The sequence below is a fragment of the Eriocheir sinensis genome, chromosome 14, assembly GCF_024679095.1.
Source record: "Eriocheir sinensis breed Jianghai 21 chromosome 14, ASM2467909v1, whole genome shotgun sequence".
Lineage (NCBI taxonomy): Eukaryota > Metazoa > Arthropoda > Malacostraca > Decapoda > Varunidae > Eriocheir > Eriocheir sinensis.
The window spans coordinates 12,113,096-12,137,318 of NC_066522.1; the positions used below are offsets into that span (position 1 = coordinate 12,113,096).

Genomic DNA, 24,223 nt, shown 5'->3' on the forward strand with positions numbered 1-24,223 from the left:
AAAATTGCCAGCCACCTCGCATTACTACACTTTGTTCGGCTTGGTTTTGCAATTTTCGTCACCGTCCTTGTCACCGTCATTTGCATTTTATGATAAATGTTTTTATTCTCGCTCTGGTGGGTTTCAAAACCTGATGAATAAATGCACTTGTAAACATATGATAGTTGTAATTTTCCTTCTTTATAAATATATATCAATCATCCAAACAATACATGCTGCAACATGCAATATGATTTAATCTGCATTCTACTTTCCATTGCAACCCAGTTATATATATATGTTGCTGGATTAACTTTACACACACACACACACACCAGTTGGATAGAAATGATTTAATCGAGATGGAAGAGAGGAGGCAACTAAAGAGGACATAAAGAAATTGAGAAAGGGGACTTGTTTGAGACACAAAGAAGTACAGTTTCCCATACAAAAGTGTGGATACATGGAATTGATTAAGCTATGACATTGTTGAAGAGAGCAGTGTCTATATAATGAAGGAAAAATTGGACAAATATTGATTGGGAGACAGGACTGTCTGAGCTTAAGCTCAGGCCCTGTAAACTACAAATAGGTAAATACACTGCTCTCGTAGCTTGACACTGATTTTGTAGATCAGTGGTTAAAGCTCTGTGCTGCCAAGTTTCGGCCTGGCAGGCAGAGGTTCGAGCTCTGCTAAGGCTGGGATTTTTCCCCTGACAAGGAATGGTTACTGTGCCCCATTGAACAATGGGAATGGGATATGTGGTGTGTGAAGGTCCCGGCAGTACCCAGACATCGACTATAATGAGTTTGCTCGGGTTGGGAGGATACTTGCTGGCGATGACAAGTCCGCTAGTAAGGCAGTGGTGAATTACACACACACACACACACACACACACACACACACACACACACACACACACACACACAAATATGTAACTAAACCTTCTAAAGAATTAAATCAAATGCATTATTTTTATTCAAAATTATTTAATGTTCGTCATGTACACAACCATGCATGAAATAGTAAATATAGGCACTATTTCCCAACTCAGAATTCCATGGGTTCACTGCTAATGAGTATCACACTTCTCAAAGTATCTCTAAGGCAGCATTACTGTGATTGGTTAGACTTCATACACAGGCAGCACCACCCTCAGCTGCCCAGTGAGGAGTCAAAAAGAGTCAGGTGAGTCAATGCTGCCTCCCCTGGTTTTGCTTTAATGGCTGTTCAAAGATGGCCTCATGTTGATAGGAAGTCAAGCATAATATAATAGCACCAACTTTAAAAAAAGAAGTCATACGTATCACTGGCATGTACACGCATCAGAAGTTATCACTGATTTTATGGAATCCATAAAATTGTCTTGGAGCGAGATTTCATCAGAAATTAACTTCGTCCTCTGATTCATTACCTATAGGCCTACTGGTCTGTATTTACTGCCTAATATTGCAGATATATCATGTGGTGATGAAAACTGTTGCTATAAAGGACTTATGCATTGTTTTATATGTATGTATATATATATATATATATATATATATATATATATATATATATATATATATATATATATATATATATATATATATATATATATATATATATATATATATATGTTGGATGGTGTGGCTGATTTACTGCTGTGGTAATAAGTGGTTTGTTTTATTAACTTCGCTCCTGATGTGGGTTTGGATCTACAGTTAACCCACTAGAAGACTAGATAGTGCACTGTAAACATAAATGCCATATTCAATTCTCCCTAACAGTATACAGTATCACAGAATTTGTGGTCCCTTGGCCATTATATAGAAGATATTCACAAAGTCTTAATATGCCAAATAAACAATACAGCAAAAGCTCATCTTCTGGCTAAATTTACATTTTGTATGTACACGCACAAATTTTTGTGACTAGTAATGAGACCATGTTGTATTTTTCTATGCCATTTTTGGGCAGAGCTAGAATAAAGTTGCTGGTAAACTTTAGAAAATAATATTAGTAAGAAGGCTCCCACACTAACCAGTGCACCCTAAAATAGTTAAAGTTAAGAAAAATATTTCTTTCAAACTCAAAATAGCTTTGAATCAGAGCAGTAGGATACATATCACCGGTTTATGATTGAAGTTTAAATCAATCTGACATATTTCTTTCCCACCAGGGGTGCCAACCCGTGCTGTGCCCGTCGGTCACTTAATACAACACTAGTTACTAGAGACAGTGTTTACAAGCTGTGGCAGAGTTAAGTTTGACTTAACTAGTGTATGGCTTTATGTTAATTCTTACTAAATTAGATATTAAAAAAAGAGGGCAATTCATTCATAGATTTTGTTACCTGTACTATAATACTGATTAAAAATTCCCTGGTATTATTTTCAATTAGAGGAACACATACCAAAAAGAACTATAAAAATAGAGAGGTAGCGATGGGAGAAATTCACAGTCGTCATGGCCATCGGGAAAACTGAGTATCAATAGTGTAATCACAATATCAAAGGCACAGTCTCCTCACACACATCATGAGCAACTGCTGAAATAACAAGTTTTCTTCAAGCATTCTTGCGGGTGAGGCAAGGCTGGCATCCTTCCCTGAGGCTCATGCTGGCGTGGGAAAGGAGAGAAATTGTAGCAAGCATCATAGTACATATTTAAAGTTTTTATAAAAGAAACATGAATGCTGAACTGAGTAATAACCAGAAAATTACATACCAGCCTAAACAAACATAAATACCAGTGTGTGAGTATACGATTGTCAAGAGTGGTAGAGACTAATAGCCTGTCCAGCCCCATAAGAGAAATTAAGGATGTTAAACGAAAAGAAGTGTGTAAAAAAACATCAGAGTCAAAAGTTAATACCAGTATGTGGATTAAAAATACAAACCAGTGTGTCTGAAATGCAAATGAGTGTGAGCAAAAAACATATTAGTTGCTCACCTGGCTATTGGTCCGTAGGCAAGGGGGGGCCAAAGGTGATGGTGACCAGGGAGCGCGGGTTCATCGAGAGCCTGAGACTCCCCACACGAGGGTCAAGGAAGTGCACACGTCTTGGTAGGCTGTCCCTGTGTGTGTGTGTGTGTGTGTGTATTTGGGAGGGGATTAAGGAGTTAGGTCACACATGTCAGATGCTATATATCATTAGTGTTATTTTAGTTTTATCATAAATTGACCTATTTCTTGTACCCAGGGTGGTGGAGTCAAAATGCTGTTAAAGTAAAGGATAAACAAAATGGAATGAATACATACACTCAATAAATGAACACCAGACATGTCAGTAAGTGAACAGAATACATGTTCGGGCCCTCAAAGTGTTTATGTGTACAAACAGATGTCACTAATACCAGGTAATATCTCAGTACATCAAGGCCTACATTAAAATCTGAGGCAGACAGTGGTTTTCAGGATAAAAATATTGAACTTCCCTGATTCAGTAATTACATGAGCCAGCTGAGTAAATGTTGTAGTTGAAACATACACACTTACTTATTAAGGAAGATGACAACTGTGGCATTGTCTGGACGGATGAAAGCTGTGTGAGACAAGTAATTGGAGACTGTAGCACTGGTGGTGGTGAGCTTGACCCGCACACTGCCTGGCACCAGCAGCTTGGTGAAGTGGGCCAGGGCATAGTACATGGGTTGCTTGTATACCTCCTTGGCACTCTAGAATGAAAATAAACTTACTAGGAATAGCTTAAGCTGCAAGACAATATACTGTAGATTAAGATATCAAATGTTGCTCTTAATAGGATGAGATCATCAAGAGTCCCTATGGTTGACAAAGTCTCTCCTTAGGAGGGTGGTCATATTCTGAGGATGAGGTGGAGATGTATGGAGCAGTTTCAGAGACAGGACTATTTGCAGATAACACAGTGTTGTTGGCAGAAAGTGAGAGGATGTTGCAGAAGATTATGGATGAATTTGACAGGGTGTGTAAGAGGAGAAAGTTGAAATAAATAATGACCAAAGTAAGGTAATGGAATTTGAGAGAGCAAGAGAACAAACTTGATTTTACAAAGCAATACAGAGGTAGTGCAGAGAGCCCAACAGTGTACTACCAAGTTGAGAAAGGAGAGGATGGAAGAATTGATTGACATGAGTGCATAGAAACAGTTCTAAGTAAAAATGGGAGCATGGAGGGAGAGTTAAAGGAGAGAGCAGTGAAAGGGAGACAGATAATAGGATCATCTGAGGTTGGGAATACAAGTGTGAGCATTAGGGTATAGAAGGGCATAAGAAAAAGCATTATCCTCCCATCTCTGTCACATGCATTAGAAATATGGATGTGGAATGTAGCACAGTAATCGCAAATAAGTGCAGTGTAAAGGAGGTACATAAGAGGTGCATGTGGTGTGGTATGCATGAGAGGTTTAATATGGGCATAACAACAAAGGAAGTGGCGTATAGAGTAGTTGAATTGGCAAAGCATGGTGCTCTAAGATGGTATGGACATGGGATGGGAATGAATGAGGATGACTTTGTAAAGGGAGTATATGAATGCAGGATTGAGGAAGAGGGTGTTTGGGGGTAACCACAAGTGAAATGGATCAATACAGTGCATGAGTATCAGAAAGAAACAGTGGACAAGGGACTGTACTGAGGAGAGCCACAACAGGGAAAGTTGAAGATGCATCTGCCATAGTATATATATATATATATATATATATATATATATATATATATATATATAAATATATATATATATATATATATATATATATATATATATATATATATATATATATATATATATATATTTATATATATATATATATATAATATATATATATATATATATATATATATATATATATATATATATATATATATATATATATATATATATATATATATATATATATATATATATATATATATATATATATATATATATATATATATATATATATATATATATATATATATATATATATATATATATATATATATATATATATATATATATATATATATATATATATATATATATCAAGAAATTCAGCTTTACATATAGAATGATTGACAAATGGGAGTCTAAATTCAGAGATAGTTCAAGCAAGGAGCATTCACAAATTCAAAGATTTGCAAACTACAACTAGGTACTAAATACACACAACCCCTCTACCCCAACACACACACACACACACACACACACAAACAAACATACACACGCACTCACTGCATTAACAATGATTGGGGCATCCACATTGTTGTTCACCCAGTTTGGTCCACCCTTCTCATCCAGGGCCAGGTTCCAGTCTGTCCAACCAGTTGACCAATGATTCAGACTCTGGTGTAAAGATGAGATCAGAAGTAAATAAGAGACACAACAAAATGGGCTCAGATATATGAGAAAATAATTAAAATGAGGAAAAACAAAGTAGATAATGCATAGTTAAATACAGGGAGAAATAATAGATGAACACCAACAGTCATGATAAGAGAGAACAGAAAGAGAGAAGAGATGATAAGGGAGATGTTCGAAGAAGGCTTACTTGTATTATGTTTGCTGCATAACTCTCAGCCCGTGGCCAGGAGCCCAGGACCACTTTGAGAGGCTGCCATGGCCACTGACCTACAACACCAAGACCCAAACAGAAAACACTGCATAAGGAGGAGCTACAAGGAAAGGACTTAATGGGACTGAATAAGAGACATAAACCCAAGAAAGTATTTAATTATAAGACTGATGTAGGAGATATAAACCAAGGTGAGTCTTCAAATATAGGACCAATGTGGGGGATATAAACCTGCAAAAGTATTTAATCATATGACTGACGTGGGAAATGAACACCCAGGAAAGTATTTAATTATAGGACTGATGTAGAGAAATAAACCAAGGAAAGAACTCACTTGTGGGAATGATGTGGTAGATGTAAACTCAGGGAAAGTATTCAATTATGGGACTGATGAGGGAGAGAGATTAACACCCTGAGACAGTTAACCTGGTAGCAGCGACGGGCCAAATTTGTGCCATGATATAAACCCCCAAAAATAGATGATACATAATCTGATCACAAATGTTTTGAAATATATTATGAAATGGTTTGTGTGAGGGGTGATTTTTTCTCATTTTTCTCGCTTGGAGGGACCATTAAGAAACATGATCCCCACTGCTACAGGGTTAATAAGAAAAAGGGCCACATGGTATTTAGTTACTGAGTTATTTATATGAGTTGGGAAAAGTACTAGGTGGGTGTAGGAATAATTTACAGGATGAATGGGCTGAGGATGACGAATAATGCCTCTCAAGAATCCATACAAATAAAAAAATAATAATACTGACTAGGTATCAAAGATATTACATGAGTAGACTGCAAATGTTGGGTGCATGCCTAATGGTAGTACTATAGCAGAACATATGGAGGTAAGAATTATTACTACATGGAAGGAGCAGATAAGGCAGGTGAGATGTTGATGAATGTGTAGAGAGAAAAAGTACCAAAATAGGGAAAACAGGAGATGCTGCTTCTGTGGACACTCCTTTGACAGATATTTCTATTTCTTAGCAACAGAGCACATAGGAGTATAAATCATGTGGGCAATGCAGATGAACTATAGGAAAGTGCAAGTGAAGAGTAACATAGAGTTCATCAAATTTTCTGACTCTGATGATGTTTTTCTTAATGCAGTAATAACTCAGTTTACGAGTGTCCTAGTTTACAAGCGTTCTTATTTACAAGCAAAACAAAATCAATAAAAATGCCTTGGTTTGCAAGCGGTGACTTGGTTTACGAGCATCCTGTTTGTAACAACTTGAAGATGCGACCGTGGGTTCCCTTTGTTCGCCACAAAACGAGAGCGCTCAGAGCGGAAAACGGGAATGGGGTCTCAAGCTGGTGTCACACTGGGGCTTCTTCCTCCAACTGCGTTGAAGGAAAATAACCCCAACTTTTCTGGGTGTGTGTCTCACACGATCATGGCTTCAAAGACGGGAGGACAGGAGTGTTCACGAATACCAAGAACTTGCTCCCGCTTGGGCATACAGGCAACCGTGGTTTCTCCTAGCTCCAGTGGTTGGAGGAAAACGCTCAGTGTGACACCACCTTCAGGCAACGTTCTACACATGCAGAGGTAGCACCCGCGTGCTAGTGTCTGCTTACATTTGTGCTCTGGCATGCGATCTTTGTGTTTTTAGCACTATATTAATACAAAATTACTTACATATTATACTATACCATTTATATTATTTATATATTATTATACTATATTATTTATATTATTTATCATTGCTATTTGTTAGTAAAATTACTTTTACTCTGTATAAAACATGAAAAATGATTTTTTGGTTAATATTTTTTTAGATATGGGACACATTAGGCATTAGTGGGATTCACATTAATCTAAATGGGAAAATTCTTTTTGGTTTATGAGTCTTTTGATATGCGAACAAAATTCCAGAACAAATTAAACTCGTAAACCGAGGTATGACTGTAATTTATAATCCCTCATCTGAAGAAGACAAAACAGGGTGGTTCAAGCTGCTGCAGCCTCACCTGTGCAGGCCTCGGTATACAGGATGAAGAGCTTGGGGTGGCGCTGGTGTGTGAGGTCAAGTGTCAGTGGAGGGGTGAGCCAGTCTATGTACCAGTGCACCGCCACACCGGACACATACTTGGCGGCAGCTGGGTTGGACATCACCTGTAGTAACACCAAGTTTGTGTGTTGGGTTCTCTGGTGGCTGCTCAAACCACACCACAGTTAATTTTGCTTCCCATCCTGCATGACTGATTGGTGAAATGCTTCAGGTTAGGTGGTGAGAGAAAGAAAGAGCCATTTTTAATAGTAAACTCAATGGATATGGAAATAAAGATTACTACTTAAATTAGACCATTTTAAAGGTCATCATTACTCACCTCATCCACCCACTTAGGCAGAAAGATGCGGTTGTCATCCAGTACCATCACCTTGAGGTGGCCAAGGCCAGCGTGCTCCAAGGCTGGCCCAAGGTGCATCCCCACCCACTGAGCCTGTTGAACAACAAACACACACATTGCATCACAAGATAACACCCACACCCACACCCACACATTAACCCTATTTATGAAGCTGCTACATGCTTCTGACTATGACCATAAGAAGTGTACTAGGAGTCTGTTCATCCTAAACCTTTAAAAAATATAATAATTGATCAGAATGCTTTCATGAGTGCCACATGGGATATTAATATCTCAATTTACTCTCTTTGGTGTTACTTCAATACAAATCTGGCATACAAGTTTCAAAACCCCAAAACTTAAGGATGCTGTGTGGGTAACTGCACCCAAACCTCAGTGCTCACCTCCTTTTCATTTGATCTTGAGACCACACTTTTTTTTATTATTTTTTTTTTTTACAGCTAAGGAGACAGTTCAGGGCGTAAAGAAAAATATAAAAAAAGGCCCGCTACTCACTGCTCCTGAATAGAGGTCAAAGGAATGTCCAAAAAGAGAGGTCAATTTCGGGAGGAGAGGTGTCCTGATACCCTCCTCTTGAAAGAGTTCAAGTCGTAGGCAGGAGGAAATACAGATGAAGGAAGATTGTTCCAGAGTTTACCAGCGTGAGGGATGAAAGAGTGAAGATGCTGGTTGACTCTTGCATAAGGGGTTTGGACAGTATAGGGATGAGCATGAGTAGAAAGTCGTGTGCAGCGAGGCCGCAGGAGGGGAGGAGGCACGCAGTTAGCAAGTTCAGAAGAGCAGTTAGCATGAAAATATCAATAGAAGATAGAAAGAGAGGCAACATGGCGGCAGAATTTGAGAGGTAGAAGACTATCAGTATGAGAAGAGCTGATGAGACGAAGAGCCTTTGACTCCATTCTGTCAAGGAGAGCTGTGTGAGTGGACCCCCCCACACATGAGATGCATACTCCATACGAGGGCGGACAAGGCTCCTGTAAATGGATAGCAACTGTGCGGGGGAGAAGAACTGGCGGAGACGGTACAGAACGCCCAGCCTAGAGGAAGCTGATTTAGTAAGAGATGAGATATGAAGTTTCCAGTTGAGATTTTGAATTAAGGAGAGACCGAGGATGTTTAGTGTTGAAGAAGGTGATAGCTGGGTGTTGTCAAAGAATAGGGGATAGTTGTTTGGAAGATTGTGTCGAGTGGATAGGTGGAGAAACTGTGTTTTTGAGGCGTTGAAGGACACCAGGTTCCTCTTGCCCCAATCGGAAATAATAGTAAGGTCTGAGGCTAAGCATTCTGTTGCCTCCAGCCTTGAATCGTTAAGTTCCTGTAGAGTGGGTTTTCTATTAAAAGAAGTTGAGTAATGCAGAGTGGAGTCATCGGCGTAAGAATGGATAGGACAGTTTGTTTTGGAAAGAAGATCATCAATGAACAACAGCAAGAGAGTGGGAGATAGGACAGAACCCTGTGGGACACCACTGTTGATAGGTTTAGGGGAAGAACAGTGACCGTCCGCCACAGCAGAAATAGAACGGTCAGAAAGGAAACTGGAGATAAAGGTACAGAGAGAAGGATAGAAACCGTAGGAGGGTAGTTTGGAAAGAAAAGATTTGTGCCAGACCCTATCAAAAGCTTTTGATATGTCCAGCGCAATAGCAAAGGTTTCACTGAAACGGCTAAGAGAGGATGACAAAGAGTCAGTTAGGAAAGGCAAGGAGATCACCAGTAGAACGCCCCTTGCGGAACCCATACTGGCGATCAGATAGAAGGTTAGAAGTGGAAAGGTGCTGCCGTCAGGGTTAAGGAGAGAAGGGAAAGAGGAAGAAGTGAAATTGGAGGAGATATTTTTGGCTAGATGCCAGAAGTCACGGGAAGAATTAGAAGAAGCAAGATGTTGACATTTTCTATTGATAAAAGAAGTTCTGGTAAGTCGGAGAATAGATTTGGCACGATTCCGGGCTGAAATGTAAAGGTCAAAGTTAGAGGGTGTTCGAAGGCTCTGGAATCTTTTGTGAGCTGCCTCTCTATCTTTAATAGCACGGGAACAAGCATGATTAAACCAAGGCTTTTTAGCATGAGGAGTAGAGAAAGAACGTGGAATGTATACCTCCATTCCAGAGACAATCACCTCTGTGATGCGCTGGGCACACACAGAGGGGTCTCTCTCCTGGAAGCAGTAATCATTCCACGGGAAATCGGAAAAGTACATCCTCAGGTCGTCCCACCGAGCTGAAGCAAAATGCCAGAAGCATCGCCTCTTCGGTGGGTCCAGAGGATGTACAGGAGCGATAGGACAGGATACAGAAATAAGGTTATGATCGAAGGAGCCCAACGGAGAGAACAGTTTGACAGAGTAAGCAGAAGGATTAGAGGTAAGGAAGAGGTCTAGAATATTGGGCCTGTCTTCAAGACGGTCGGGAATACGAGTAGGGTGCTGAACCAACTGCTCTAGGTCGTTGAGGAGAGCAAGGTGATAGGTAAGTACCTATCACCTTGGGACACAGGACCAGTGTGACATCCAGGTTATCACTGTTTCCCTTTCCTAGGTTTTCCCAGGTACCAATTTATTGACCAGTCATATAGGAAGGATGAACAGCTGGGTGAGCTGGGCACTTATTGCCCAGCCTGGCTAAGATTGAACCCAGGGCCTCGGATTCGTATCTAGGAATGCTAACCACTAAACCACACTAAACTATCATTTTTTTCCTCAACATAATCATTCAATCAGAAATGACATATAAGTTGTCTTCCTTATGGGGCCACCCAATAGGGGAATTTCAAAAGACTAAGGAATACATGAAGTAAGAGTCACCTCACCTGCTCCTTGGGGGTCCAGCCAACTGCATTGAACTCGAACCAAGACTGGAGTCCATCAGTTGGTTCATTCTGTGTGGTGAGTCCCCAGAAGGTGATGTTGTGTTTGGCGTAGCCCTGCAAGAACCTGCGGGTGAAAGCTCTGTTTGCACGGCTCGTTCCTCTGTGTTTTCTGAGGGAAGACTTCCTTGCGGGATGAATTTTAAAACTTTCTTGATCAACTCACTGAATTTTACATTGATTAGTATAATTATGAAATATGAAAAGAAACTGTATAGGTAAAATTATAAAAATTTGCTTAACACATTAGAGAAATCATACCAAAATACAACACCAACATTTAAGTAAAATTTTCCACCTGATGCACTACAAGCTCTCGGCGGTTAAAAATGAAATGATATTAATGAAAATGAGAAATGGCAGAGTTACAGTAAAAACAGTAAATATTTTGCTCTGCCCATACATACACAAAGCCAGATGTGGAGACCTTCCTTGAGGTATCACTTATGTGTAGAAAAACTATAGGAGTGTTCATCCAGAAGTGCATGTTATAAATCATACCAAACTGATACATACCCTGTAATCCCCAGTTTCATTTCCCCTTTTAACAGGCTGTACCCAATAAAAGAACAAAAAAGTATCCATCCAGTTACCTGAACATAAATTGCTAACCTTATGTGGTATTGTGCCCAGGTTTCATAATACTTGGGGAAAATCTTGCCCTTGCCAGCAATGGAACCCGAGTCCTTCATCCAGCCCGGTGCACCCCACGCTGACCCAAAGAGCTTAAGGGGCACCGGAGACATGCGTAATGCTTGTCTGATCATGGGTATCTGTGACAACAGGGAAAGAGATAATTACATAGATATTCAGACCCTATGGTCTAGATTAGGTGGTCTGTCCTTGTACCAAAGGAAAATGACATCAAGTGATGAAGGAAGTGGAAACAATAAACAGGGATGACCTGTTTATATGGGATAGTAGAAAAACAAGAGGTCACAGAAAGAAATTGAGGAAGACAAAGTGCCTGAGAAATATCAGGAAACATATCTTCCACATAGATGCATTGACACCTGTAATGATCTCAAAAAGGAGAAAGTTAAAGCCAAAAAATATTAATGAATTTAAAGGTAAAGTTTATAGTATCCCACAGGATTACCTATCCACTGAATGCACATTTGGAGTAATGGTGTCAAAAGTGATCAGCTAAATTTATAGAATAATCAGGAGACAAAAGGCTCAGTAGACAGTAGCCATCTTGTCTACAGTCAAGCTCCATCACTGATCCCCTCATACTGGTGGCACAGGTTCTGTTCAATGGGAAACATATCATGCAAGAGCTCTGTTGTGATAGAGATGGTTGGGATGACCCAGTACTAGAAGCAATATTTTAATTAAAGGACTCTAACTACATATTCCATACCACCAAAGGTAGAGTTGAGAGAAAGCATGTTGGTCATCCCTGGATACTCAACAGTGATAAATGTCAACAGTCAGTGAGTTGTACACAGAACATGGCATTAACCCCTGGACCCAAGCGACACATGATGTGTTGATAAAAAGTAATCGAGGGACCAGCTACGTATGTAATGCGTCACCTACTATCAAGTGTTGTGGCGCCATAATGGAGCAGCCTAGGAGGCTGATTTTTGGAGTGGGCATTTCCATTTCTCACCATTTTGGAGAGAGAGAGAAAAAAAAAAAAAGATGAAAATGCCCAGGATTGGGGTGTAGCAATGTACACTTATAGCCTGGGGTTTAGTGGGTTAACGACTCTTCTGAACCAATCACTTACCCTATATATATATATATATATAGATATATATATATATATATAGATATATATATATATATATATATATATATATATATATATATATATATATCACCTTAGCTGACAGGTCTTCCTTGGCCAGAGCAAATTTGAGTAGTGTGGGGTCTGCATAACCATGGGGCAGGTCATCATAAGTGTAGGGATGAGTGCTGAAGTCAGTGCCTCCTATGGGTACTCGGCCCATGGTGTACTGCAGGCCCTCGGGAGCATAATAGGCCCTGTGTGTAGAAAAATGGAGCCAATGAACCTGATTGCTTCAGTGAGGCCTGAGATAAGTGAAGCAAGAAGGGGTGACATAAACCTTGAATATGAATTATCAACATACATTATTTCCAGACGTTTGAAATAGTTGCAGCTTCATTTTGTGTGATCTTGATTGTAATGATGAAAACCAAAAGTGAAGTAAACAAGAGAAAATGACTGAAGTGGGCAGAATGGAGTGTAGGTGGCTTTGTTTTCTTTTTTTCTTTCTCCTTCTTTTATCATTGAAGTGCAAACAAATATGATGGATGAGAGATATACATTGGATATCTCTTCCTGTAGCCAAGTCTGACACCGTAATCAGGATTCAGGAAGGAGTGAAAATGAAACAAAACACCTTCATTGGTAGTGCTAACAATAAAAGGGATAACTCATAAACAAATTATAATATGGCAGACAATATATCACACAAACACAACCTGGCTGCAGTAACGATAATGGGGACAATCTAAAGTGGAAATAATTGTGGCATGCAACAGCTGAGCATTGGATTGTATTGATGAGAGGCAGCACCTGAGCACAGTGTCCTGCAGCTTTAGGGGCAGTGAGAGAATGTTGAGTCCAGCTGCGTCGGTGAATGCACCACCAAAACCAATGATTGTCTGGTACCTCTCTTCGGTATCAAGCCTCACTTCTACCACCTCCTCCTCCAACTCATCTGTGGACAATTCACTTGATTAGTTCTTGTTATTTTTCTTAATGACTTAATTTGATCATCTCTCAAGTCTATATTTTTTTTCTTTCTTGGGCTGATTCCTGTGTGGTACTGAATTATAAATTGAAAAAGAAAAAAATGTTGCGATCAGGAAAGTTTTAATGATCAGATGCATTACAATTTACTGTTTACAGAGTTATAGAATTTATAAAGTGATAGGGAAATACTACATGATAATATGTGCTTGGCAAATTAATAGTATATTATTCTTCTAACATGCAAGAGATAGGTACACTTTTTCCTTGACGAAACATAGGTAAGTCATTACAAATTAGGTAAAACACATACACACTTGTTTTAATACCTCTCAGATCCATCTCTCCAAACTCTATCTTTAACCCCTTGACTGCAGATTTCCTACAAGAAGACATTACCAAGCAACAGAAATGGAACAAAAAGTGGCTACTACAATTCAATGAAGAAAAATGTAAAGTCATGCACCTTGGGAGGGGATATCCAGCATATCAATACCACATGGGAAACACTCCACTATCCACCACAGAGGCAGAGAAAGACCTGGGAATATATGTTACCAGGCTACAAGTGAAAGCCAAATCCGTGCCAATCGCAGCAGACAGGTTAAAAAAGCTACGTACAACAAGGGTATAGCGTAGCACCACTGAAAAGTAAAAATGTATACTACACACACCTGACAGGATATCATTGGGGGAAAGAGTACTGGAAAACTCAGTAAAGGCAGCTTTGGTGATGTCCCAGCGGCGGCCAGCCTTGTCCGAGGAGATGATGTACGATGAGGGCGCAGGTGGCGGGTCGATGGGGGGGAGGGTATCACAGTGGGTGGCATCACATACACATACAGTACTGCCATGGCCATAGTCCCGGCTGCGGCACTCATCTGGAGAAAGCCATCGTCACTCACCCAGTGCCATAATTTTGGTCATTATGTACATCAAATACCAAAACTTAGCAGATATTATTTTCTCTAAATTAACCCGGTAATAAATTTAGTGGGGTTAGATTATTAAATTAGTGGCAATAGATTACTTTAGAAGAATACTGGATCAGTACCTTAGCAGTAATACAAGAGTACAGTGTGGTCTAATTCTGACACATGACTATATATTTCCATGTAAAATACAATGTTTTTCACAGATTTTTTGTGGATTTATTTTTCACCGCAAAACAGCTATGGAAGCACGGGGTGGAATTTATCTCGGAATCCAAGCATACCCATATCACGGTAAAAATAATGCATAACCCCTAGGTAGATTACACTAAGCAGGAAGGGTTGCTTTTTATCTTGAATAGCTATTGGTCAGAGCTTAAAATCTACTAATTTTCAAGGTATGCCAACCTTTACCTGACACAAACGTCTTTAAATTTTAATCTGGTTAGTACTTCTGGATTTTTGCCATCTTAAATCCCTATCCTTATCACTATCATCATTATTCTACTGTGGTCCTCAGTTTTATGGCTACCCTGGGTACATAGGTGCACTACGCATTATTTATCAAGATCAAAATACCCCTCAACTCTATATATGAATAACACCTCCCTGAGACACTGAGGCGTGGGCGCAGCTCACACTCCACGTAATCCTCTTCTAATTGTCATCAGGGTTAAGATTTACTTTATGCACCCTCCCTTATCTCGTTTCCTGCTTTCCATTTGGTTATAGGAGACAAAAATATGGAACGGTGCATAAAATGAATCTTAACCCCGTGTATTTCAATTAAAAAAGTACCTACGTATTACTAATCTAACCTAACCGAACCCAAGGCGAGCCGAGTGCTGAACTCTTTACAGTTCATTAATATGCGCATCGACTACGAAAACGAGTGTAGTCTCAGTCAAGAGTGTTGCCATGGTCACGAATTTGACGCTGACTTGCCGTTCGCGCCATGACACGGTGAAAATTGCTGCCAGAGGAGCCACAAGAGAACACAGCGGGCTCCCGGCGGCTTCATTGTTGATAATTTTTGTCACCTTGGTCTTGGTCTTGGCCGGGAGTCCTTAATTCGTCGTCAGGTTGCCAACCAGAATTTTGTTTTTTGGTCCAAATATCCCTACCGATGTCACGAAAATTCCCTACCACTGACCTCTAACAGATAGGTCAACTTCGTTGCAAATCTTGAAGCTCACAGCCGCTATATTCCGGTAACAGCGCTTGCTAAGTGGCAGTAGGACGTGATAATTAAAGCACTTTCTTACGAATTTATTGAATTTTTCAATGCCCAAACTACTAGTTTCTCATTCGTTTATGTAAGAAACACTTTCGTCACCTGTCAATGTCGCACAAAACCACTTTTTCTCGTTATTTGACAAAAAAAATCATCCTCTATATAGCATATATGATAATGTGCTTTGGGTCGAGCTTTGTTTCAAAGTACTATTTCATTGCACTGGAAAGAAAAAAGGCTAGAGTTTACCCAAAAAAGATCACGAATATAATTATTATCTGCGTGTAACATTTATTTTGGTTACCCATTAAAAAAATATATATTTAAAAGAGAAAACAAATTATTTTAATGGGTAGCAAAAGTAGTACCATTCACACAAGAATTCCAATGTGGCCAACACTGACTCACTCAACTCGATCAGTCTCAAGAGAAGAGAAAAAAAGAAGAGGGGGAGGAGGAAGAGGCGGAGGAGGAGGAGAGGATCGAGGAGGAGAAAGAGGGGGAAGAGGTGGAGGAGGAGGAAGAGGGAGGATGAGGAAGAGGAAGAGGAAGAGAAATAGGAGGTGGAGAGCGACGAAGAGAGGAGGAAGAAGGGGAGGATCAGGAAGAGAAGAAGAAGACGAAGAGGAGGAGAAGGAAGACGAAGAGGAGAAGGAGAAAGAAAAGGAAGAAGAAAAAAGGTGGGAGAAGGGTGAGAAAGAGAAAAGGAGAGGAAGGAGGAGGAGGAGAATACATAGGAATACATATAGGAAGAACAGACACCAGAAGACCTATCGGTCTATGGCGAGGGTGTCTGTTTACTACCGCTACTACTAGTAATCTACGTGTGGTAGGACAGGACAGAATAGATGAAGGCTCCTCCCTACCCAGTACCTCTCCCTCCGGCAACGTGCCGGCAGGAAATAGTTAGAAGAGAACACCATGTACCTTTAAGGAAGAAAGGGACATGGAAATCTTACAGTAAAGAGAGAAATAAAAGGAAATTACTAACCTTAACTTACACTACTGGTAATCTAAGCTGTGGGGGAAAATGACTTCATTACATAAGAACATAAGAACATAGAAACACAGGGAGACTAGAAGAGGCCGAGTGGCCTACACAGGGCAGCCCCAGAATCCCCCCTAATACTCACGATGGGTGAGGTGTAGTTTCAGGGGCACAGGTGGAGGCTTGATCCTCATTTTACCGGCGGTACTATGCACGCACCAGTACCCTGTCACCTTACTGCACCCACACCTCACTCCACCTGGCATGCAGACATTAACTGTTGCTTTACTATATTGTTAACTTACGCTACTTGCAATTTAGGTTGTGGGGGAGAATAATATGGATTTAGGTTGAGGTCTTGTTGCAATCTGTCTGAAAACATGCGAAGAAGGGTCAGTATAATCTTATATCCCTGAAGTACTTATCCAATGAAGACTTGAAGTTATTGATACTCTGTGCGCTAACTATTGACGGTGGGAGTCTATTCCAGTGATCGACGACTCTATTATTAAAAAAAAACTTCTGCGCACCAATGTGTTACATCGATTTCCCTTTAACTTCATACCGTTGGTGCGTGTTATTGTGTTGGTGTCTCTCTGAAATAGACTATCTGGGTTAATGTTGTCGAATCCATTAAGGATTTTGAACACTTCAATTAAGTCCCCTCTTATCCTTCGCTTTTTTAGGGAAAACATATCTAAAGCTTTAAACGCTCGTCATATGGCAAGTTTCGGAGCGCTGGAATTTGTTTGGTTGCTCGTCGCTGTATCTTTTCTGGCAAAACTTGATCTTTGATATAGTTCGGTGACCAGAACTGAACGGCGTAATCTAGGTGTGGTCTTACAAATGCTAAATATAATCTCTTCATAAGTTCGGGCGATTTATAATCAAAGTTTCTTGAGATTAATCCTAACATCATATTAGCTTTTTTACTCGCTGCAGAACATTGATCACTCATTTTAAGAGTGTTGACAGTAACACTCTTAAGAGTGATCAATGTTCAAGGAGGAAGAGGAAGACAAAGAGGAGCGGGAGGAGGGGAGGACGAAAAAGAGGAGGAGGAGGAGGAAGAAGAAGAAAACGAAGTTGAGAAAGAGGAAAAAGAAGAGTAAGTGGAGGCGGAAAAAGAAGAGGAGGGAGACTAGTAAGAGGAAAAGGAAGAGATGAGAGAGGAGGAGGTGGAGCAGAAGGAGCTAGGAAGACCAAATGGAAGAGCAAAGAAGAGGAAGGAGAGAAAGATGAAGAGGAGGAGGAGAAGGAGGAAGATTAGTAGAAGGAAGAAGAGGAAGAGAAAAATGGAGAGGAGGAAGACGAGGAAAAAGGGGAGATAGAGGAAGAGGAAGAGGACAAGAAGGAGGAGGAGGAAAAAAAGAAAAGGATGAGGAAACGGAAGAGGAGGAAAAAGAAGAGGAGGAAAGGAAGAGGAGGAAGAGGGAGGGGAAGAAAAAGAAGAGGAAGAGGAGGGGAAAAAAGAAGAGGAGGAGGAGAAGGAGGAGGAAGAGGAAAAAGAGAAGGAGAATGGTGAGACACATCTCAGGGGCCGGTATGTCGAACTATCTAGATTAGTGAAGAAAAACACCAGGGTAGCAAAAAGGAACTATGAGATTAAAATAGCAAAAGAGGCGAAAAGTAGTCCCAAGAGCTTCTTTCAGATGTATAGAACAAAAACAAGGGAGAAAATTGGACCGCTGAAAGCAAACACAGGCGAGCTTGTGGTAGGATACGTAGTGATGGGTTTAAACTGGATAAATTCAGATTCAACAGGGACATACGCAAAAATTGGTTTACTAACAGAGTGGTAGTTGAGTGGAACAGGCTGAGCAGTCATGTGATGAGTGCCAATACAATTGCCACATTAAAAAATAGATTAGATAAATTCATGGACAGTGATATTAGGTGCATGGGGTTAGATTGACGGGAGCTTAGGTTCAAAGGAGCTGCCTATAGTATAGGCCTACCGGCCTCTTGCAGACTCGATCCGAGGTTTTTATGTTCTTATGAGAAGGAAGAGGAGGAAGAGGAAGAAGTAAGATAATTTCATACCCATCTTGATATTGTTTTGGGTATTACTCCGGGCTTTAACAAACTTCACGCAGGTAGTTGACACTATATATAATGGGTCATATTTAAAAAAAGAAGAAAAAAAATCAGCACCCAATCTCACATATTTGACAAGGCTTTCATGGGAGTTTTGGGGCATTTCCAGGGGTAATTTTATGACCCTTTTGCCTCGGAGTTAAGCTGGTGAAAGACTGGATATTTACCTTGTATTGAAGTTTAGGCAGGTTCTTCAATCTTAATGTAGCCTCACTCCAAAGAAAATTATAGGAAAACTTATATGGGCTCTTCACATCATCGTTCACGCAACATATCTGATTATTCCTTCCTTGTTCATTATTTAAGAAGGTGAAGGCGCCTTGTACCGTCTCTATAGTGGAGTTTTGTTACATATTAAAGTTTTTCTACCTCAAGCGCTTGCTGTCACATCATTTTATGCCTTCGAAAATTCGCTATTCGAAAGTTAATCAATACGGCTAACTGTCAAAATTAAACGAAGGTACCTACATTTCGACAGTCGTTTGCACAGGAGTTTTATTTCATCTATTTATTCCAATTAAGGATTTTTTTTATTGTGCGTCGAGTGTAACACGTTCCACTGGGTTATCCCCGTGTGCATGCTTTGTCTGCTGTGCTTTTTTTCCCTTCTTCTTCTTTTTCCTGGCTCAGCATCAACAGGAAACACGAGTCATATGATAATGATGATGATGACGATGGATAAAAGGGTGGGTGGAGGAAATGCACGCATACTGTTACCCCACAATATGCGCAGTTACCAGCTTAAAAATAAAAAGAGTTAGATAGGTATTATAAGACACTTTCGCTTCTCACATCTGCTATTTCTAAAGGTCAGAGAGGGGGTCAGCCGGGTTCTAATGAGTGTTTCTTCAGGTTCACGGTACAGAGAAAAGGTCAAACTACCACCAGGGCCATAAAACTACTGGAAATGCTTAAAACCCCTACGAAAACCTTGTCAGATATGTGTATTTGGACGACGAAATGTCTTATAATACAACCCTTAGTTTTGCATAGTAGTAGTGGTAGACGACGGATAGAAGGTAGAGGTATGTGAAGGAGGAACAAGGAGGACGGGGAGCGTGGGAAGGACGCGTAGGATCGAGAAGGATGGCAGATTACGTCATCCCTGTTTGATCCTGCTCAGGGGCCCTTCGGTGGGTGGAAGGACCGGTATAGTCTGTGCGTACGCGGCTATCTCCTGCGGCATGATGGTGACTCATTATTGCTGCGTCGTAACCTCCTAAACATATTACGCTTTATTCATGAGGAAATTAGGAAATGTAGGGAAAATATTATACCATGTGACTATAATGCACTATTCATGTTTTAATTCAGAGCTTGCGAGGGACGGCAACACACACACACACACACACACGTTCTTCGTTGTTCTTATGTTTTTTTTATGCAATAACCCAACACACGTCCACACATGTCCCCCACCTTTCTCCCTCCTACGTACACTTACCTTGAAAAAAATGTGTTTGGGTTGCATCTCCACCAGTATTACCTTAGCACTGAGCATTATTTTCCTTCATCATTATTAATTTAACATTTCATAATTTTTACACACTTCATGCTTTGCTGTTTTACTTATTTCGCGACGAGGTAAAGTGTGTGTGTGTGTGTGTGTGTGTCGCTGCGGCTTCTTCCACCCCGTCCTTGGCCTCTCCCTTTCCAACACGTGGTGGCATGGCTTGTTGCGTCAGTACCACGCCCCAGCGGAGGCCCTTCGCTAGTGTCTCGGCCCCTGGAAGCAACGCAGCTAGGACTTTGCTACGGCGGGTGGGTGGGGTGAGGAAGGAGTTACATGGGACTTCACGCATGCATCATATAGTAGACGCATGCATTATATAGTAGAGGAGGGTCTATACTCGGCTGGTGTCTTTTTTTTTAGAAACTAATGTAACCATGTGAAAATTTCAGTGCGTGGAAGTATATGGGTGAATACAGGATCGCTAGCAGGTATATATTTTTTTCCTTATTGACCCCTTTTCGTAGCATTACTGCATGAGAGAGAGAGAGAGAGAGAGAGAGAGAGAGAGAGAGAGAGAGATGCGTCGAATCAATACAGGTTGCACACACCAGTCCTATTTGTTGTTATGAAAGTGCTCAGACGTAGGTTCGTAGTACACGTCCTTGGTCTTTCCGGGCGATTAGATAATATTCTTAACTCTATTGCAACAACTGACAGGCACTATTGCCTCATGTGAGACAGAGGGCATTCATGCAATATTAGAGTTTTTCTGTTTTACTTTACGTATCTTGACAGCAGTTGTTATGTACATTCCATATCCACCATTATGTTAGTAAAGCTATGTTTGTGGCATTCAAATGGCAATAATATAATAATAATAATAATAATAATAATAATAATAATAATAATGGTGATGATGACAGTCTCATTTCACTCAGCAGCAGATACAGTGGCTCGGAATGGGAAGGGGTGCTTGCCCAGAGACTGTCGAGGGAGGATGGCCTGTATTTTATAATTAGAAATGGTCCAGATACACATATTTGTCAACATCTACGAATCGTATTTTGACCAGAAGTATCGTATTGAATTATAAAATCAATATTTGCGGCAATTATTGTATTCGATATTCGCAAAATATTCGGATGGCAATATGCGAATAAGAGAGCTTGTAGCTCTTGATTTAACCAATGCATTTTTTTTAATATTCATCACGTTTCATGCACCGACATAGGCTATACTTATTGCATAACGTATCCGTAATGGGGCATGGAGACCGGAAGAGAGAGAGAGAGAGAGAGAGAGAGAGAGAGAGAGAGAGAGAGAGAGAGAGAGAGAGATCCGACATAATGAACCTAGGTAGGCTATACATTTTACGCCTATAACACCGCATGACGACTCGATGTATTGAGCCATTAGAAGGACAACATAATGCGGTTCAATCCCACAGGCAGACCGTATTTTCGTGGCCCATTCACAGCCTACCGAGGAATGTATAGTTCGTTAGTACATTCCAGTCACTCGCCCCATGTGGGGGAGAGGGAGGGGGAGGCGGTGAACGTAGCTACTTGTTGGGCTTACGTACATCATCATAAAGGTTGTGCAGTAAATAATGTAATAAATAGATGAATCATAAATAATAAAGTGTAAATGAATAAATAGTATAATAAATGTAGTATTGTTGTAAGAGTTGTAGTATAGTTTAACACAACACCCGTCTCCATCCCAAACCGCGCAGCCCTCCTCTCTCCCCCTCACTCGGCGCCCCAAACATGGAGGTAAATATTTACTTCATGGTTCCAGCCTCCGCCGCCACGCCCAACCCCCGTCTCAAAGGAGCTTAGGGCGTGGGAAAGGCAGGTAAGCGGGGGGGAGACGGAAGGTGGGTCCGCACAAACAGAAATACAGACCACACCGACTGACCGTTTTCAGGGGACAATCTTAGGAATGCATAGCCAGTTGGTCACTTTGGTCCAGATTCTTGACGCTTTCGGCTTGCACATCAACTATGTCTAACGTCTATAAAGGAGATTAATCGAGTTCTCATGTACGTTTTTGTCAAACTATCACTGGCTTCGTAAAACCTCTAGGCAAGCCTTACGAAATGTGGGTGTGAAAGCCTTTGTTCTATGTAAGCCTTTGTCCTGCATACATTAAATACGCATCTATAGAATTACGTATAATAGCGATGAATATAAAGTAGTTTTTCAGACTGACTTCCGTGTGTTACCGTGTTATACATTTTTCTATTTTTACACATAATATTTATGAAACGATCTGGTTCTTGGAGGTATGCTAATAATAATAATAATAATAATACATAGGCTGTATATATATATATATATATATATATATATATATATATATATATATATATATATATATATATATATATATATATATATATATATATATATATATATATATATATATATATATATATATATATATATATACATACATACATATATACGTACAAACATGCATAATGAAAGGCATATATACGCTTGATTTTACCGACAATAAATTAATTGTAGTTTTACAGAGTAACGCTATCAGTTGTGTAAATGCTATCGTAGCTATGTAGTTATGCAGCCATGCACTTTCTTTTGTAGGTAAATACAATATGTTTTGTTACTTTCATTATATTAATTAAGGGATGAAAAGGTGATTAAAGAATCCCCCGAGCTGGGTAGTACTGTTGTGGCGAACGGAATCCCTTGGGCGACGTTAGGAACAAGAAACATGCTCACTGAAAAGAGATCAATAACTATAAGAAAAAAAACAGGTTTACTTAAGTTAGTTTCCAGGAATCTAGCTTAAGTAAATCTGGTATAGTGCGTTATTATGCTCGCATAATACCAAGTAACCAGCTGGAGGTCGCGTACACATTCCTCGTGCTGAATAACTCTACCAACCAGCGGGCCACCCATACTGAGGAGGGCGGAGGCTGTTTCATGTCCAGTTGCAGGCAGCTCGTAGGGCCAGGCCAAGACTTTAAAGTACAATTCCTCGCCCATACCAGAGGCCAAACCTTATTGCAGTCCACCATGTTTTGCCCACACCTTACAGGACCGCCCCTCCTCCCCCTCCTCACCGCTCTGTAATTCAGTGGTTAGCACGGGTTCGATTCCAGGTTAAAGTGGAGACGGATGGGCACTGGGCAGTCTCCTCTGATCCGTGACCACCCAACAGTGAATGGGTTGGGTATAGGGTGTCATTCGGGGTTGGTTTGCCTCCCGTGTGTGTGTGTGTGTGTGTGTGTGTGTGTGTGTGTGAGAGAGAGAGAGCCTGTGAGGTTCCAGCCGTACCCAGAGATCCGCCACCAAAGCTCCAAGGCTCAATCGGGGAGGGTACTGGCTGGTACTGGCTGGCGATTGCAAGTCCAGAGCGTGACCAGACCATGGGGAATCACACTGAAAAATGTATGTGGCCGCATGACATTTACTGAGCTCATCAGTAGTATTGATTACACTTTTTTGTTATAACCATTCACAACTGCTTGAGAGAGAGAGAGAGAGAGAGAGAGAGAGAGAGAGAGAGAGCTTTGTGGACCCCAGCCGCGGCCTTTTCCTTGCCTCGGGTGCATTTTTTGGGAAGGTAATTTCGGGAGAGGACTTCAGCCGCATTCCTCAAGCACTAAGAGGGAGGAGGAGGCGGAGGTCAGGAGAGAGAGAGAGAGAGAGAGAGAGGAAGTCTCCCAACAGGAAACATTTATATCAGCGGTTACCACCTCTTGAAATAATACCCTCGTAGTAGGTGGAGCCATGTACTGTATCTGGGTGGAGTTCCAGCACGAAAAACGGTGTAGTATATTTGCGTTGTACTAGAATGGCGCAAGAGAGATGAGTCAGGCAACGGCGGGGGGAAAAAAATAAAAATATTAGCCCGCCCCGAGAAATACCGTCACCCGTAGGAGAGAGCACAGTAAGGATGAATGACTCTCGCATGGCTCAATGGGCGCCCAGCTCCAGACAGCAGCCAATGGGAAGCCTGGAATGGCACAACGTCACCATAACGTCACGGGGCGAGGAGAGGGGAGTCGAAGGGGGGACACACCG

At 40.7% G+C, this 24,223-nt stretch overlaps 1 protein-coding gene across 2 annotated transcripts; it reads right to left on the reverse strand.

Annotated features, from left to right (window-relative positions):
- Positions 1 to 958: 958 nt before the first annotated feature.
- Positions 959 to 15,469, reverse strand: LOC126998469 (lysosomal acid glucosylceramidase-like). 2 transcript variants are annotated; one of them, XM_050860187.1, is made up of 13 exons: positions 15,339 to 15,469; positions 14,136 to 14,342; positions 13,285 to 13,429; positions 12,566 to 12,728; positions 11,349 to 11,509; positions 10,680 to 10,803; positions 7,833 to 7,946; positions 7,473 to 7,617; positions 5,472 to 5,551; positions 5,156 to 5,266; positions 3,461 to 3,639; positions 2,915 to 3,039; positions 959 to 2,581 (listed from the first exon to the last, which is right to left on the reverse strand). In XM_050860187.1, exons 1-12 carry the CDS (start codon positions 15,412 to 15,414, stop codon positions 2,919 to 2,921), a joined length of 1,626 nt encoding a protein of 541 aa, XP_050716144.1. In that variant the 5' UTR covers positions 15,415 to 15,469; the 3' UTR covers positions 959 to 2,581; positions 2,915 to 2,918. The 2 variants fall into 2 exon arrangements, with proteins under 2 accessions (XP_050716144.1, XP_050716145.1); XM_050860188.1 differs by lacking the exons at positions 959 to 2,581; positions 2,915 to 3,039 and having other exon boundaries at positions 3,457 to 3,639.
- Positions 15,470 to 24,223: the final 8,754 nt, after the last annotated feature.